Source organism: Atractosteus spatula, chromosome 1, assembly GCF_055471065.1.
Source record: "Atractosteus spatula isolate fAtrSpa1 chromosome 1, fAtrSpa1.hap1, whole genome shotgun sequence".
NCBI lineage: Eukaryota > Metazoa > Chordata > Actinopteri > Semionotiformes > Lepisosteidae > Atractosteus > Atractosteus spatula.
The window spans coordinates 67,975,898-67,993,772 of NC_142706.1; the positions used below are offsets into that span (position 1 = coordinate 67,975,898).

The 17,875-nt window shown below is 38.6% G+C and overlaps 1 protein-coding gene across 12 annotated transcripts in view; it reads left to right on the forward strand.

Moving 5' to 3' along the window:
• Positions 1-17,875, forward strand: part of bltp1 (bridge-like lipid transfer protein family member 1) — a 121,433-nt gene that overhangs the window by 79,215 nt on the left and 24,343 nt on the right. For 4 of the 12 annotated variants that reach the window (XM_088917992.1, XM_088917993.1, XM_088917996.1 and 1 more), the window contains exons 49-66: positions 1,465-1,515; positions 3,748-3,954; positions 4,667-4,905; positions 5,564-5,808; positions 5,898-6,003; positions 6,633-6,730; positions 6,952-7,137; positions 7,382-7,550; positions 9,345-9,559; positions 9,973-10,171; positions 10,475-10,534; positions 10,813-11,039; positions 12,418-12,618; positions 14,639-14,769; positions 15,879-16,002; positions 16,124-16,233; positions 16,651-16,735; positions 17,726-17,776. In XM_088917992.1, coding sequence (XP_088774118.1) covers positions 1,465-1,515; positions 3,748-3,954; positions 4,667-4,905; positions 5,564-5,808; positions 5,898-6,003; positions 6,633-6,730; positions 6,952-7,137; positions 7,382-7,550; positions 9,345-9,559; positions 9,973-10,171; positions 10,475-10,534; positions 10,813-11,039; positions 12,418-12,618; positions 14,639-14,769; positions 15,879-16,002; positions 16,124-16,233; positions 16,651-16,735; positions 17,726-17,776 — 2,704 coding nt within the window. The remainder of the gene's footprint in view (positions 1-1,464; positions 1,516-3,747; positions 3,955-4,666; positions 4,906-5,563; positions 5,809-5,897; positions 6,004-6,632; positions 6,731-6,951; positions 7,138-7,381; positions 7,551-9,344; positions 9,560-9,972; positions 10,172-10,474; positions 10,535-10,812; positions 11,040-12,417; positions 12,619-14,638; positions 14,770-15,878; positions 16,003-16,123; positions 16,234-16,650; positions 16,736-17,725; positions 17,777-17,875) is intronic. The other 8 variants (XM_088918001.1, XM_088918002.1, XM_088918003.1 and 5 more) reach the window with 5 other exon arrangements.

Below are 17,875 nucleotides of genomic sequence, written 5' to 3' on the forward strand. Positions count from 1 at the left end.
ATATAGTGAAATATTTCCATACACTGTTGATATAGATTGGGTTTATAGCAAAATTAAAACTTAAGTTTGCTGCATTGTTTTTTTGCTTCCATATCTTTGGTTTTTAAAAAGCGTGTTTTGAAAAATAATGAGCCTCCAATTTGCAAAACCTTTTAATTATCTCAGCATTTTGTCTACAACATTTCTTTCCAAAGAACATTGCTTTACCAACTTTGGTTTATAATTAGTAGTTTTGTTTTTTGCTTTTAATCTAATTGCATTATTAGTTTAATTTATGCTTTTAAGGGTTTGTAACCTGAAACGGTGAAATAAAATAAAAAAATGAATTTTTCATGTGCACACATTTACAATCCGTTTAGTGCAGTATATCCCTTAATGTCCAGAAGCATATATTTATGTTCAAAATGATACACTGGGGTTTGTGGTAAGAACGTAAAGATCCAGTGAAGCCTTCTCTAAAGTGATCTCATGAGGATTTATTTGACAAGATGGACACGTCCTAGAGGGTGTTAAACTTACTATATTAACAGTAACTGAGGCGTTATTTTCTTTACCTTAAGTAAATTGCAGTGCTAAGGATGGGCAAAGGCCTGCAGTTGTCTAACCCCCTGATATGTGTGCCATGTGACAACTTACAGTAAGAACTCTTCCAAGTAATCTAGAACACAGAAGCTCACATCTCCGAAAAAGTTGGTTTTATTTGGATATTGATGATATTGCTTGTGGCTCTTTCATACTGTTCTCCTTTGTCCCTGAAATAGAAGCTACTGAAAATTAAAAGAAGATGGACTATCCTTATCCTTTCTTAAAACAACTATCTTATAAAGATTTGGATGCCATGTTTACGTTTTGAGGCACATCAGTCTCAACAGAACCCTAATAATAAGCATTATTATTGCTTATTATCACGTATTATTATTGCAAGTGCACAGGTATTCTAAAAGTAGAGAAATTACACTGAACCAAGACTATTCAATCCTTGTCCTCTGGTACAGGTTTTCCGTCTTTTGTTCTCAGTAAGACCAATCTTGTTATTAAGCAGTTCTTGCTCCTCAAGTGTCGCTACTTTGGAGAGATTGAGAGAGTCTGTAGGCATGCCAGCCCTCCAGGACCAGGATTGGACAGCCACTAGAGCACTTAATGTGAGGGTTTACAGTAATTAGTAATAATAAAAAAAACACTTACCTTATACTGAAGTTTTAGTGTGTGCTGTTTACACGGGGCTTCAGATGCCTACCTGTTATTCTTGAATGAATGATTTTTACCGTTCACATATGTAGCTCTCTGCATCGTAATGATGATGCTGATAACATATATTAAATTGGTCCAGAAGGGTTTCATAGTAAAGAAGCAGGAGAAAGCAGCTGCATATTATGGGCTCTGGTATTAAATATGTGCATGACTATTCATTCATTATTTGCTCTCTCTTTATTTTATGGCTCTCTCTTCAATCTTCTTGCATAGACTGGAGGATTTCCCCACATCTCCTACAAGCACTGCCAAACAAGAGTTTCTGTATGTTTGCATTATTCAGGGCTTGCAGTTCACATCATGGTGATGCTACAATAGCTTGGATGTGTAGTTTGCATTTCGTACAAAGTTCAGTGCCACTGTGTTTGTTGGTGTATGTTTGTCTTAATAGTATATGAAACCCTGTAGATCTATGGTAGTGTATAGTATATGACTGTCAATGTCTGAATTAGTGTGCTTCACTAAAGCAGTCGCTGGTTAATAATGCTAATGATTAGTGCAATGCAAGCTGAATAACTGATTAAGTGGATTGAGCTTTCTGGGAGAAACTGAATTATATTAGTCTGTAAATTGAAATCTGCTGACTTGAATTTAAGATACTCATACTGTATATAAAATTTCTCGGCACATCCCTGATACTTGAGTCAAAATCACAAGGAGGATATAATGAAATCAACTTTTTTTTCCTGTTGATTAAAGCACAAGGCTCTAAGAACTGTGTGTTCTTCACAGTGGAGTTCAAAATTCCTAGTTTCTGCCATCCTTTATTCTCCCACGAAGTTCAGTCTTGAAATTTAGCCTAAGAGATTTGTTGTATTGCTTCTACCATCTGCAGATTAGACTGTTTCCCCACTCTCGTTTCTGTTTTTGTTTGCTTGTTTCTAATTATGTTTTCAGAAGGTCTGGTGTTTAAGACAGTATTCCATTTCTGACTAAATATGATTTATTTGATGGGCATTAGAGCACAGCATTATAATTAGCAAAATGGTTTTGCTCCCAGTAGTCTTTTAAAAGATTATTATACAGCTTCAACAGATGGTGCCTTACTAAACATTGACACAAACAAAAGGAATTCTGAATGTCTTCAAAATAAATTAGTAAAGCACTGCATCATAGATTATTTCCCTTGAAATTTATTCTGAAAGACCAAGAGGGGCATTTTTAAACTTTGAAACCACACTTCACTAGAACAATGATGGAACATAATTGTATATGAGCATAATTGATGAGCATATATTTGTGCTTTAAAAATAAATTAATATTGGGCTGGGCAGTGAAATTGGTTCACAAATATTCTAAAAAAATAGCATGTTAACAGAATGTTAAGACCGTGTTAACAGGAAAAAAACAGTGATAAATATACTGTACATGCAGTGCAAACACAAGGCACACAGTGTGAATATTTTGATGTGTAATTTACGAGTTAAGAGCAAGGAATTAGATGCTCCTTTAAATTTGGCACCTTATGCAACCCAAGTATTCTGAACTTTAGTTTAAAGAAAATTAACCATTTTGAATATTACCATTAGAAACGCATTGACAGGTTTCTTTAAATGGAAATGTGATTGTGTGGCTGTCATTTTATTCAAAATGCTGAAAAATACTAAATACTCCTTCCTGTTTGGACAATCGATTGGAATGACACAGAAATGCTAATTACTACTGTTTCTGTAACTGCTACAAGTACTGCTGCCTTCTTAAATAATTGTTTCAGTAGACTGTGTCATAACCGTAACAGGCCGAGTTTGAGTTCTAATTATTTCTGAGTTTTAATTATTCTGAGTTTTAATCCTAATTTTTATTAATTGAACCTAGTGAAATAAGGTTACCGAGAAGTCTGGCATGCAGTTACACCATTACAATATGATGCGAACCTGCATGAAGAAAGTTTAAATAAAGATACAAATGATGTAGCTTATTTTGCTCCATACAAAAGTATTGCTTAATCCCAATGTTGGCTTTTAAATCAAGAAGTGGTTTTCTATACTATATCGTACAAAGGGCCACAATGAGTAGCTCAGATATTTGCATATATAAATACAGTTACACAGCCCGGGTCAGATGTCATTTTAGTGAATAATTGACAAAAAGAAAACACCTTCTAGCATACACATTTTAAATCGGAATATATCACTATTTCTAAATGGTGTCCAATGGAATTGAATCCATGGTGCATTACTTGAAATGATTGTGTGATTTATGTGAGAGGATTCATGCTGTGTGAATGCATCCATTAAGTAAGTACTTGTTTTGGGGAAACTTAGATGTGTAGTTTCTTTTACTTGCATTTTTATTTTTATTTTTTACTTGTGACTGTTTTCTCCCCAACACTGTCTGAAGCATTTGCTTGATGACGTATTGATGCTTGCATCCAGTTTCTAATGGTGCTCTGCTAATATTAGTTATATTGTGGGCAATGTCAGTCGCTTGCTTCTTTTTAAACACTGCGGACTTAGAACTGTGAGCATTATTTTAAGTTTTTGTTGTTCATTTCAGAACTGTGGTAAAATGCAACATTGCCAAATCCCAGGCGCTCTACAGCGCTCAGAGAGGACTCAAAACAAACAACGCTGCCGTCTTCAGAGTTGGCGCCATCTTTATCAACATCCCCCAGCACCCAGCCACGCTGCACAGCATGATGGTCCGCAGCTCTCACCAGCTGTCCAAGCAGATCTCGGACCTCATTCGCCAGCCATCTACTGCGTAAGCAACAGTGGCTAATTTTAAAATGGGGTTTGGAGCCAGTGTGGTTTTGGGGCGGAGCGGTGGCTCTGTGGCTAAGGATCTGTGCCTGTGGCTGGAAGGTTTCCGGTTCAAATCCCGCAGCCAGCAGAGGAATCCTACTCCTTTGGGCTCCTGAGCAAGGCCCTTAACCCCAACTGCTCCAGAGGCGCCGTACAATGGCAGACCCTGCGCTCTGACCCCAGGCTCTCTCCCTATCTGTGTGTCTGTGTGTCTCATGGAGAGCAAGCTGGGGTATGCGAAAAGATAATTCCTAATGCAAGAAATTGTAAAGGGTTAATAAAGTGATGTTATTATTATACAGTACAAATGAACTTGCAGATTTGTTGTTGGCTTGCAAACGAACAAAGTATGGATCCTCAGCAGGGTAATGCGTAGTAAAAGCCACAGCTTGACTCTGCATCAGATCTAATTTTTTTGTTGTTTCCTTTGTTTAAAATAACATTTTGAATCCATAGCAGTACATAGAACAAGCAAATAAAAAAATTACAAATGGATAACGAAGCTGTCGACCTAGACTATTCTAAACATTGTAAACATGCTTGATTTCCTGATTTTTGTCAGAATTTTATTTCAAAAGAATGACTGGAAAGTAATTTCAAAATGCTAAGTGTAATAAAAGAAGTTGCAGATCGCTTCTGTGACGTGTCGTGGATCAATGCCTGTCTTTAAGGCCTCAGCCGAGCAGGGAGGAGGTGCCAACTCCCCAGCCTTCAGAGAAAACGGTCTCAAGCGTCAATCAGACTCCCGTCGAAGCCAATGTGTTTCCTCAGCTGCCAGAGGGGCTGGAGAAGAAGCCGATTGTGCTCAAGTTCAGTGCCATGCTGGACGGAATCACCATCGGAGCCGCGCTGCTGCCGTCTCTGAAAGCAGAGTACAAAATGGGCCGCATGAAGAGTCATGGGATGACAGGTAACTGGGAGCACGGTACCCTTCACTGGTACCTGCACAGGTACCTCTTATCCTTCTGTCACCATCTAAAATCGATATTTTATGCTCAAAGACTTGTATTCTTCATAACTCACTTATTTGTAAAATTGTTTTCCTTCTTATTTTCTAATATTTCTGTTTTTCGCACATTATTAAATGCAGAGCCACTGTAGTACCACCTTAGACATTTCTGTTACCGTGCTGTTATAGGGGAGAAGTAGTGTGATCCCGGTGTTTTTGTATCTGGGTAAAGCAGCATCTGTCAAAAGAAGATTTTGTTTGTCAGATCTAACAAAGACTATGACTTTTCTAATTAAAGAAACTGCTGTTGAATTGCTCTATGCATTTCATTACTGTCTTCTTTATGAAGATCTAGGAATTAACCTTTTTATGAAATAAAGGATAATTACCACTGAGGTTATGTAATGATTAAACACACTCCCCACATAAGTTTAAAGGATTTCTAGAGCAAGGGCAAAATTTCAGAAAGGTGGCTTTTATCATGTCCACTCTATACACATGAGGGAATTGTTTTTAATGGAGATTACAGGTTTGATTTTTGAAAAGATTACTTGTTTTTTTGTAGTGTGCGTGAGATGCCTCGTTGGTAACTATTTTTTCTTTTTTTTTCCCCAAAAAGGTGCACAAACCAGTTTCACCTTTGAGCTTCCTGCTCACAAGCTACGGTTTCAGTCCAAAGTGCCGCCGGTTGATGTGTCCACGATGCCTCCTTCCGCCACTCTGAACCTGCCCCCAGTCACCATGTCTGGGGAGTACATCATGGAGGACCACGACAACCACTCGGACCAGCTCGGCGGGCATGACGATTTCCCACCCAAACAAGGAAACTACCTCCAGGGCGACTACCTGCGCTGTGTTGCCGAGGTGATAAACGCATTCCACTGAAGAGATGTCTCACCGCAGTCCTGCCATATTTGTGATTTTTGTACCCACTTTTCTTTTTGCCTCCACAGATTGGCTCATTTGAGCACAACTTAACCACAGATCTATTGAACCACCTAGTGTTTCTCCAGAAGGTCTTCATGAAGGAGGTGAACGAAGTGATCCAGAAGGTTTCAGGTTGGACTTTTCTTTTGAGCTGCTGCTATGTTACTTTTTAGAATCGGGCATCTTTAAGCTTCTTGCCATGTTCCCTTTTGTTTTCTGGACACGCCACCTAGGCATACTTGGCGTAATGTGTTTAGTCCTGGCATCAGTTCCATAATATTTATAAATATTTATCCATAATATTTAAAATTTGGGCGGAGCGGTGGCTCTGTGATTAAGGATCTGCGCCTGTGGCTGGAAGGTTGCCGGTTCAAATCCCACAGCCGGCAGAGGAATCCTACTCCGTTGGGCCCCTGAGCAAGGCCCTTCACCCCAACTGCTCCAGGGGCGCTGTACAATGGCAGACCCTGCACTCTGACCCCTAGCTTCTCTCCCTGTCTGTGTGTCTCATGGAGAGCAAGCTGGGGTATGAGAAAAGACAAATTCCTAATGCAAGAAATTGTAAAGGGCTAATAAAGTGATGTTATTATTATTATAATATGAGTGCCATATTACTGATCTCTTGCTACTAAGGGGGTCATGGTACACAGGCTGATATGCTCTGTAGAGAAAACCGAGTGTCATTTGTTCAGTCTTGCCCTTGAAAGTGAAGCATTAATTAAAATCTTGCTGGCTGTTGTAACAAGTATCTGTTCTTGCAGGAGGAGAACAGCCTATACCTCTGTGGAACGAACATGACATTTCTACTGATGGAGATAAGCCCAAGATCCTGTTGTATTCACTGAATCTTATGTTTAAGGTACCAGATATGTTTAAAAAATGTCATTCACTCTATGTGAAGAAAAGGTCTAACTCATCTGCTTTCTAAAATGATGCAATGCAAACACATTTTGTGGAAGCACATATATTTAGATATCATTGAAAAGCCATTAATATTTTGGTTATAGTGAAGCCAAGACTATTTGGGGGAAAAAAATAGATCCCTATGTACAGTTGCATAATTATCTATTTTTAATCCAGGGTATCCAGGTTACGGCTACCACCCCATCCATGAGAGCAGTAAGGTTTGAGACTGGACTAATTGAGCTGGAGCTCTCAAACAGGATCCAGTGCAAAGCCCAGCCTGGCGGCAGCAGCTACCTCAAACTGTTTGGAAAATGCCAAGTGGACCTGAATCTGGCATTGGGACAAATTGTTAAGCATCAGGTCAGTCTTATTTTAAAAAAATAAAATATGAAACTCAAAAAGCAATTGGAAATCAAGATATACAGTAGTGCAACAACGAAACTTAATAAAATGATTAATATCTAGCTAAACATAGCTCTCAGCTTAGTTTACCTGCTTGAATAGTAGACTTTGACCGCTGGCCTTGCTTCCTGCTGTCTTAATGTGAAAAAACATTAAATGCTACAGTGTAAAGTGTCTCACGCAATAAATGTTTTTTTTTAAGGTTTATGAAGAGGCGGGATCGGATTTCCACCAGGTTGCCTATTTCAAAACGCGGATAGGCCTGAGGAACGCCCTTCAGGAAGAAATCAGTGGCTCTTCGGATAAGGAAGCCGTGCTGATCACGCTGAACCGACCGATTGTATTTGCTCAGCCTGTGGCTTTCGACAGGGGTGAGTCTTCCATTTCTGTCGAATGATATTGGAAATGTTTTCTCCTTTGGAAATCATAGGTGAATAAATTGTAATAGATTTTGAGTTTATTAGTAATTGCAACTTTTAATTTGCTTTGTCTAGTGGAGCTGTAGTTGGCCAGTTTAGTGTATGAATGGATCATGTAGTTCTCTGGTTCCTGTGTCATGAACTAAATCAGCCAGGTTGTTTTACTACTACTTGTACCCTTGGGCCTCATCACATGTATTGGGACAGCCGAGTCAAAACTGTTGTTTTTGCTTTACAATCACAAAAAAAATTGTTTGTGATTATGAGATTAATAGGAAAAAAAATATTTTTTTTACATTTTATTATTGGGTCAGTACAATGATACATTTGATTGCAGAAGAACAAAACCATGCTTTGCGTTCAACCCTGTGGTATTAGGGTAACCATAGCTACTGGGTCAGATTTATTTTGAAGTACATTTAAATGAATTTTTGAAAGTGCATAAAGTCTGTGACCTGTAGAGATCAACCAGGTCTCTTTGTGTAATCATTCAAGATGCTTTGCTACAACCACTTTGAGGTCTTGTCTATTCTTGACTTCAGTTTGTGGACTTCATTTCTTTCTTGACCTCAGTTTTTTTTTCTTCACATTGCAATTGTATGCTCAATTGCATTTAAATACGGAGATGGACTTTTTTTTTCTCCTGATAAATTACTTGTTACACTATACTGTACGTTACACTGGCCATATGTTTTGATCTTTTTCAAGGTGTATGGTGAAGTGCTGCCCAGTAAATATACAAGCATTTTCTTCCATGTAAGGCAGTGCAAATGTTTCTGTAAGCTTTAGATTCATTCTCCTACGATTATCATTAATTACATCAATAAAGATGGAAGTACAAGCGTAGCCAGGAGAATTTAGGAACAAGGTTTATGGATCGTTGAGAGCAAGATAAATCTTAGTCAAATTACTGAAAAAGGCACTGCAGATGCTCCTAATTTCACCATCTTATCTGTGAAGCATGATGTGAAACATATAGAAGGAAATACTCCCATACCTGTTGAACGGCACTTCACCATGTACCGTGACAATCAACCAAAACAGACGGCCAGTGCAAGAGACTCAGCAGTCGATTGGGAAGAGAAGTGGGAAATGCTTTCACCACTTATATTAAGAGGACACTTTAAGGAGTAATTAATTCACAGAATGGAACTTAGCCTGGACACCCCTGATTCACTTTGGAAAGTGCTAATGACCTTTAATAACAAAGCAGTTACTGTAGCTCATGTGGATGGATTAAGGTTGCACCTGAGTGACATCTCCTACAGCACAGCGTCTCTAGTCAGCCGTTTTATTTGTTTGGAAACTGTGGTAAAGAAGGGAATAGTGCTACCATTTGGTCCACAAACACCACTAGAACAGCATCTTGGATGTCCATCACACTACCAGGCCCAGAATCTTGATTAGCCATCACATTATATAATGAGATCAGACTGTATGGTAACACTGCTGCCTGTAATAGATCTGAGGTAATTCCTATTGTAATTATTTAAGTCTTAAAAGACTGCAGTTTAATGAAATGTTGTTAAGTGTAATTGGATTTGGTACACCATATGTCTGATTAGTGTTATTTCAATATAATCACATTGTATATTTGATTTCTACAGCACTATCATTGATGTCATTAAAACATTGCTGTAATTTAATGAATACAGCACAGCTTTGATTATAATTTGAATACTCTCCAACACTCAGCTAATTTTCTTCCTTTCGTTTTGATGGGTTTTTTTTTTATTCTCCTTGAAGCGGTGCTTTTCTGGCTGAACTATAAAGCGGCGTATGACAACTGGAACGAGCAGCGCATGGCACTGACTAAAGACATTCACATGGCCACTAAAGAGGTGGTGGATAAGTTGCCTGGGATTCAGCAAACCTCTGCACAAGCTTTCAGTACTCTTTTCCTTCAGCTCACTGTGAACGACTTGGGAATCTGCTTGCCAATCACCAACCCAACACCACAGGTATAAGTTAAAATGTGAAAGAATAACTGGATACATAGTATCTTAACCACAGTAAAATCTGTTTGACCGAATAGACGTATATATTCTGAGGTTATGCTTTTAGTATACAGCTTATTTTAACACAAAATGATACGATACATTATGTTTTTGATTGTGGACATATTGGGTTGATTTTGTTGATTTGTGGTTTTAGAACTTATAGGAAATTTTCAGTACTAAAGATCTATGCCTTATTTTCTTAGAAAAAACATATAGTGGATATCAAAGGCATAATTGTATCCTATTGTGATGGGGCCAGCTGGTCTGTAGGATATAAAAACTGTAAAATATATTTTTTTCAATTGCATGATAATATATTTACTCTCAACATGAGATTCAGGCAGCTAACAGGGGCTTGTTTGTCCTTCTCTCAGGCTAATCACACCATTGATTTTGACACGGGCTCAGCCCTGGTGCTCACCATTGAGAGCACTCTCATCACTGCCTGCTCGTCAGAGTCTCTGGTCAGCAAAGGCCACTTCAAAAACTTCTGCATCCGCTTCGCAGAGGGCTTTGAAACCTCCTGGGATGACTGGAAGCCCGAAGTGAGAGGAGATATCATCATGAATGCTTGTGAGTCATTTCAGGCAATGAGGCAGCTTAAGACCTATTTATCTCACCTGCATGTTTCAATAAAAATGACGGCTTTTGACATTTCAACAGTGAAGACCTGCAACAACTTTATAATATGTTAAACATAATATAGTAAAATGTAGAAACAGATAACAGCTCACAAACATACAAAAAACATTATAATGACTTTTAAAAAACAAACCTTTTCATATATATGTTTTTTATTGCTAGGTTTATCAGTAGGAATTGAAAAGTTCATGTGTTTTGTGAGTTTCTTAAGGTTTTTTTTTGGTGTGTTTTCAGGTGTTGTACCAGATGGCACATATGAAGTATGCTCAAGAACTACAGGGCAGCCTTCAGCAGGTAATTATATGGATGCATTTCTAGTTAATAGATTTTAAACATATTGTTAAGTATGTGGATGAGAAATATAGAAAAGCTCCTATTCAAATTTAATATAGATACTGGAAGTAAAGCTTCTCAGTGAAGAATAATTGCTGGAAGGCTTATTGGGAAGATAAAAATGCTATATATGAAGTCCTTAGTTATGCACATTTCTGTGAATTTTATGCCATGTAAGAATTTCCCAAGTATTTTATATTTAGGCGGATAAAGCCCTAACTTGTCCATTTCTCTGTCAGAGAGCAGCAGTGCCGGGACGTGGACACTGAATGTGTTGTGGAAGATGTGTGGGATTGATGTGCATATGGACCCTAACATTGGCAAGAGGCTGAACGCGCTCGGCAACACCTTGACCTCTCTGACGGGGGAAGAGGATGTGGATGACATTGCTGACCTCAATTCCATCAATATCGCAGACCTGTCTGACGAGGATGAGCCAGACACAATGTCTCCCACTATTCACATGGTTAGTCTTTTTTCAGAAACACTGCCCAAATTAAAGCAGCCTTTACGCTTTATTTTCCCGGGGACAGGTTCCCTGGAACCAGCAGGCATGTAATTCAGTTTTACTCCCTTTGCTCCCCTTTCAGATCATGTTGATCATGATAACAGTTTCCACTTGTTGCATGATAAAGTAGATCTTAAGGTCCCATTTTATACTTGTCACTAATGAAATAACCAGGCACATCTGGGGAAATTGGGGGAAAAAATTGTAAAATCACATACTAGGGTGTGGGCCACCATGCAGGTAGTACAGCCTGTATGCACTATGGCACAGCTTAGCAGAGTCTGGATTTCTGTGGGAGGAACGCAGCACCATTATTCCATGAGAAAGTCAACTCATATTTGGTTGATTGGAGGTAGAAACTGTCGGGCTTCAGATATGGTGACTGAGAAGGCATGTGGATAATAGCCGTGTCATGCTCATCAAACCACTAGGTGACCACACCTATTCTGTGAATGGGGGCATTGTCATCCTGGAAGACACTCCACCTGACAGGACAGAAATGCTGCCACAGGTGGTAAAGATGAACTATTCAGCATTATTTAATAGCAACTAGCATTGACCTTGCCTTCTGAGAGAATGTGTATACCCAAAGCGTACTAAGAAAATATGCCCCAATGATATTATGGTACCACCAGAACCCTTCAGTGTTGAAGCTAAGCACTCAGGGCTTTAGAATTCTTTAGGCTGGCTCCATACTTGCACTTGTCTGTTTTCTTCAAGAACATGGTAAAGGATGATTCATCTGACCCTATCGCATTTCTCCACTGCTTGGTCATTAATTTCCTATGCTCTTTGTACTGGCAATGCACATTTTTGGATGTTATTTTCGATATACTTGGTGTCTCTCATTTAACCAGGTGTTTCCATTTTTCTGTCCAGTACTTGTATTTCTTTCAAAACTGTGCTGTTATTAATGTTATCTTGGACTGTTTCTTTTTTTTTATCATGACTAATATTCTGAGCATGTTTTTAGGTTTAATAGCATGACTATTGTTTTACAGTACATGTGTGTTCTTTGTTTTTTATCTCTCTAGTTGATCTAGTTGTATGACAGGTACATCTTTGGTCGGATGACTGGATGAAATTTCAAAGCACCAATTCGTAATAAAACTCCTAGTACACTGGTATTAATAATCAAACCACTGACAAAGTTTACAGTGTGAACAATTGAAATTCCTGTGAGGGGTGGATCACAGCCTCTTTTAAAGCTTTATTAATCATTATAACGCTCTCCAGTGTCTATCTGCCTGTGTCTCTGCTGCATCAAGCTGTGATGATGTTTTTGTAAGGTGAAAGTGAAAAGGTCATGCCTCACTCATTTTTTTTTGCCATTCAGAATGTAGATGGAGTTGCTGTTTCGGGAGATTGCCCAAAGCTAACATTAAAGGAGCGCCTCGTAAACCACCTTCTTGGACTGAGCCCTAAAAGCCAGAGATCCTCTGATCCATCTGATTTTTTCAGTGCTTCAACATCTTCTGACAGCCACCTGTCTAGAAGATCCTTCACTAAAGCACGCAGACCTCTGTCTTGGGGATGCGTATGTACAGTAGCTGTTGAGTTGTACTTTCTTCTGCGAGGGCTGGAATCACTGTCCAATTAAATGGGCTTTCCTCAGGTGTTTCTTTTAGAGGGTGTGTAATTTCAAATGCTGAGAATATTCTACATTTCTGAAACATGATTTTGGGATTGTGGTTATTTTAGGAAATATAGCACTTGGGAATGGACAGTGTGTCTTTTTGAAGAAAGATAAAACAAATAAACCAATATAGTTTGTAGATCTGCTGAAAACTAATTTTGGAACAGTTTTAGTTCATTTATTTTGCACAGACATGATGTACTAAGAAATTAATTGATGTAAAAAAATGTCAATAGGTACAACAGTGAACAAACCAAGGTTTCTCAAGGGCAAAGCAGCAAGAAACAAGAAAAACCTACATTCATCCAGTTCATAGAGCATCACAAAACAAGAAAAGGCTAGTTCCACACTGAAAAGCAGGAAGAAAAACCCGATATTTCAGATGTGTACGTCAAGAAACTTAAATAGATTGGAATGAGCATAGAGATGGTGAGAAAGAGTGCCCAAACGAAGGGAAACCTGAGGTGTGATATAGGAAGTTGAGGGAACTGTAGATAAGACGATTGCACAGATCAGGTTGTGAGTGGTATGAGATACCAGGTAGGTCTGGGGAAAAAAAGGTTTCAGTTTTAGGGGTCATTTTGTAAAATGGAGCTGATTTTTTTTATCTTGGGAATACAGGGCGTGTTGGGAATTGAGGGGATGCACAAGTGGAATATGGGTCTGAGTCTGGAAATTCCTAGTTATGCTGATATATGCTTATAAGGGCCGTTTTTTGGCTCAGTTGAGGGGCCCTTTCAATACAGTGAACGGGTTCACCCCATCAGTGAAAAAAGATTGCATTTGTAAGGGCTTGATTTCAGACGCCTGTATCACCACTGCATATCCGATTAAAGAACTGTGGGAAAGGGAGAGAGTTTTTTTTTAGTCCTGTGGGGAAAGAAGGAGCTGTAAAGGAGAAAGCTGTGTGAGTCGGTGGGTTTATACTGCTCAGAAGCCAAGCGTACTGGATAGGTAGAGACTACATTAACAATGAGTCAAGAATTTTGGTGAAATAATGGAGAAATAGCTGTAGTTGATCGTTGGAGCGGGATATGGAACTGACACAGTACTCGATTATAATGCTTGTAGAGGTCGGGGACATATGAGGACAAGAAGAATTCCTCAATCCAGGTTACAAAGATGTTTGCAAAACTTGGTCCCATCCTGGAGACCATGGCAAAGTAGTCTGATCTGGTGGTTGAGAAAGTCGCTGAAAGAAAACGCATTTAGTGTGAGGACCAGCTTCAGTAATCATCCAAGATTAGGGCAAAATTACCCATCAACTCCGCAGGATCTTCGGGCAAAATAAAACCAGTCCCATTGCGCATCCTGTGCAGACTTCAAGCAGCTGACACTGTCTTTGCCTTTGAATCACTTTTGGTTCTAAATCTGTTTTTTTTTTATCATCAGCAATATTAAGTCTGACTCAAAACCGCAAAAATTTTTAAAAGAGATCTCTTCAATGATAAACCAGTCTCTTCCTCTTCCACCTCAGTACTCATTGAGAGATGTGAAACAATGAAACTATAAACGTATGTCAGGTGGCATTTGAAACTATACTACCCTCTTTCTTCCATTCAACAAAAAGCTCCACATGGTGGCGAAAAAGTCATGGGCAATTTTTCCTACACATCTTAGTAACAGACTTATTTGTGAAAGACTTCAATAATTAAACTGGTGAATCAAAATGTTGCATTTTTAAGTCTCAACCCTGCAAATGCTACATGTGCAAGTATAAAAAGTTGTAGATGGAAGTTATTTCGAAATTTATTTCAAAAACATCCAATCTAGATGAGCAAAGAAGAGACTGTAGCTTGGTAATGGGTGCTGGTGCTTTCAGTGTGTCTTCTGATTTTTGCATGTTTGGGTGATTGTGGGCTGCATAACTGAAATGCAGACTTCTGTCTTGTTAATATCTTATGTCTGGCATTGTATGCAGGAACCAGTTGATCATCGCCGTCAGGGTGTGGCCGGGACCCAGGTTAGCGATGGACGGGGAAGGAAGATAACTAAGCGTTTGGTGGACATAAGGGAGCTGAATGAGCAAGCCAAAGTGATTGATGACCTGAAGTAAGTACTGTATGCCAGGAAAAAGTATGCATGGAGAAAAATGTTCCCCAGTCAATATTGAGGAATGACATTGGTCGGTATTAAAGACCTAGAAACCTCCTATGCTTGACTATAAGGATAGTGTAGAAAGGGCTTTGTGCTGTGTTTGGTTTGTACTAGGCATAACACTTTTGCTCAAAAATTCCAATTTGGTCTGACCACAACTTGTCATATGTTTGCAAACTCCATATAGGATTTGAGATGAACAGGCTACCTTTTTGGTGTGACTGGGACACTGTTGAATTTCAGACGTCTTATCCCGTAGCAACCATTGAATTCTGTGGCTCTTCTTAATGTTAGACATACCACCATGAGGCCAAATGAACAGGTTTCATCCTGTCACAGCAACTCAGTTTGACGAGACGGCCTAATCTAGGCAGTGTCTGGATGATACAACACACCTTCAACTTCTTAATAATCAACTTTACCCTGTTCAATGGGATATTTAGAGTCTTTGAATTTTTGTACACTTCTCCTGCTCTGTGCTTTTCTACAACTTATCCCTGAGTTGTTTTGAAAGCTCATTGGTCTATGTGTTTGAATCTTTGATTAAAATTCACTGCCTGATTGAGGAAATTTACAGAGACCAGTGTAGGGGGCTTTTCAGCTAATTGGATGACTTGTCAACGTTGTATGTACTAATTTAGGTTTGCTATAGCAAAGGAGTTAAATCCTTATTATGCAGTCATCATTAACCCTGTCCACTGTAGAGGCTCAAGTAGGTACAGGTAGCTGTGCCACCATGCAAGCTGCAAAGGAGCTAGTATAGGTTAATTCCATGCTAAAAAAAATAATAAAAAACATCTGAGGCATACCCTCGCATAAAGAAGGTTCTCCAGTCAGAATATTGTCATTTTTCTTTTTTCTGCTTTTCAGACTGAAAGTGACCTGTGTTTGTCCCACTATAGTTTTTGAGGCATTTGTCTTCTGAAAACAGTATCTACAGGCCTATTCTTAGACTTGTAAAAATTCTGAGTCTACACAATAGTTCTTGAAACGCACAAAATTGTGGTCCTGACACAAAACTTTAACGTTAAAAACATATCATTTTAATCCATTTTGTCTTGCAGAAAACTAGGTGCAAGCGAAGGCACAATAAACCAGGAAATTCAAAGGTATCAGCAGCTGGAGTCTGTTGCCGTGAATGATATACGAAGAGATGTCCGCAAGAAGCTGAGGAGATCCAGCATGAGGGTGGGCTGACTTGTTTGAGAGCAGAGTGCACAATGAATGAGTTGTTTAAACGCATTCTATAGGCATGGTCCATCGTTTTTAAATAAATAAAACTGAAACAGCTTTCTGTCTGTTTCCACAGGCTGCTTCTTTAAAAGACAAGTGGGGTCTTGGATACAAACCCAGTTATAATCGGTCAAAAAGCATAGCGGCTACTGGGAGACCTCCTTTGAAGAGGATGGACAAGGCAAGGTAATAAGTGCAAGTCTGTCAAAAGTTTAAAAGCATGTTCTCTGCAAACTGCTTGAATTAAGAAGCCTATTATCATTTTATACTGTAAATTAGCTCAGCTTTTTTCTTAAAGAGAATTATCTTTATTTCCAAAGTAATCTTTTCTAGTAGTTTAACACATGATAGATGTTGACTGCTCGTATGTCTAGTTCTGTGTAAGGAATTTTTTTATGAACTGACATACAAGTGCCTCCTTGTTAATTCTTAAGTTAAGGATTGGAATATTCGGAATAGTACTGTTTCCGAGTATATTTTTTACCTTTTTAAATATTCTATTCAGTGATGACAACATGGGGAAAAAGAAGATTGATTGTGAAGACTTGATTTGATTTGTTTATTACATATTGATTAGTGGCTCTTTTGGTTCCTTAACTCTAGGCTGGGTGATGGAGAAGAGCTGCCAGAAATCCGAGTGGATGCCTGCTCTCCGGGGCCTAGAGTGACCTTCAATATACAGGACATGGTACAAAACAGCATACAGTGCTTTTTTAAAGCCCTCTCAGTGTAATAACTAATTAACTCTCATTTAAATCCATATCGACACTCATTACCAATTATGTGTAGCCCATCATTCCAGTCCATTATCAATGAAATGTTAACAGAGGTTTTGATTTATATTCAGAGCCTAAGTACTTTCATTGGTACTTTGATATGGCTTTGCTGATATACAGTAGCAGTCCAGGCTGGGTGCTGTAATAATGTTTGATACCTGTGGCGCTGAAGAATATGATACGTTTTGAAGAAATGTTCAGCCATTAAATAAATCTGTTCGATATATTGAATATATCAAATCAAAAGAAAGCAATACATCTTTTACATGCTGGTTTTTTATGTTTCTTTCTATGTTATATTGGCCCTGGTGTGTGTGTGTGTGTGTGTGTGTGTGTGTGTGTGTGTGCTGCAGTGGAAAAGTGTCCCATCGAGAGTATGTGCTGTCTTGTGCCTGTAGCTTGCTGGGATCGGCTCCAGTTCCCCTGCAATTAGATAAAGAAGTTAGAAAATGGATGGATGGATCTTTCTTAGTTATATGGCATGACATAATGATCTTTTAGACCAAGTCAGGTGCCCTGAAAAAGCAATCTGTCCCGTGGGGTGTGCTTAGCAAGTTCATTTTACATTCTTATGATCTTATGGTTTATCCATTGTGTTTTTCATTATATCATTGTGCATTGTTGTTTTTTGTTTGTGACGGTTACAATGCAATCGAGGTTTACAGTCAGAAGCAGAATTATTTGAGGTACTTGAGTGATCTTTTCATTATTTTTGGTGTTCTGCATTTTGTGAAAAATACCTTTTTGGAACTAAAAAGAAAAACTTACTAAGTTCCAAAAACAGCATGTCAGATTGATTACAACTCAAGTGGCAATGGAATGGATTGCAATATCAATTTGGGTATTGTTTTAAGTTTTTTGCAGTTTCTGTAGACTTAACTGTACTAATGTTTGTTTTAAAGTTAGATATCCCAGTTTTCTATACCGACAGTCCTGGAGAAAGAGCTTTTAAGGTATTTGTAAAACCAAAAAGAAAGAAAAATAATTTTCCTTTCCAACTAACACACAATACCTAATTGATAAACCCCCAATTTAACTGAACATGCAAATTC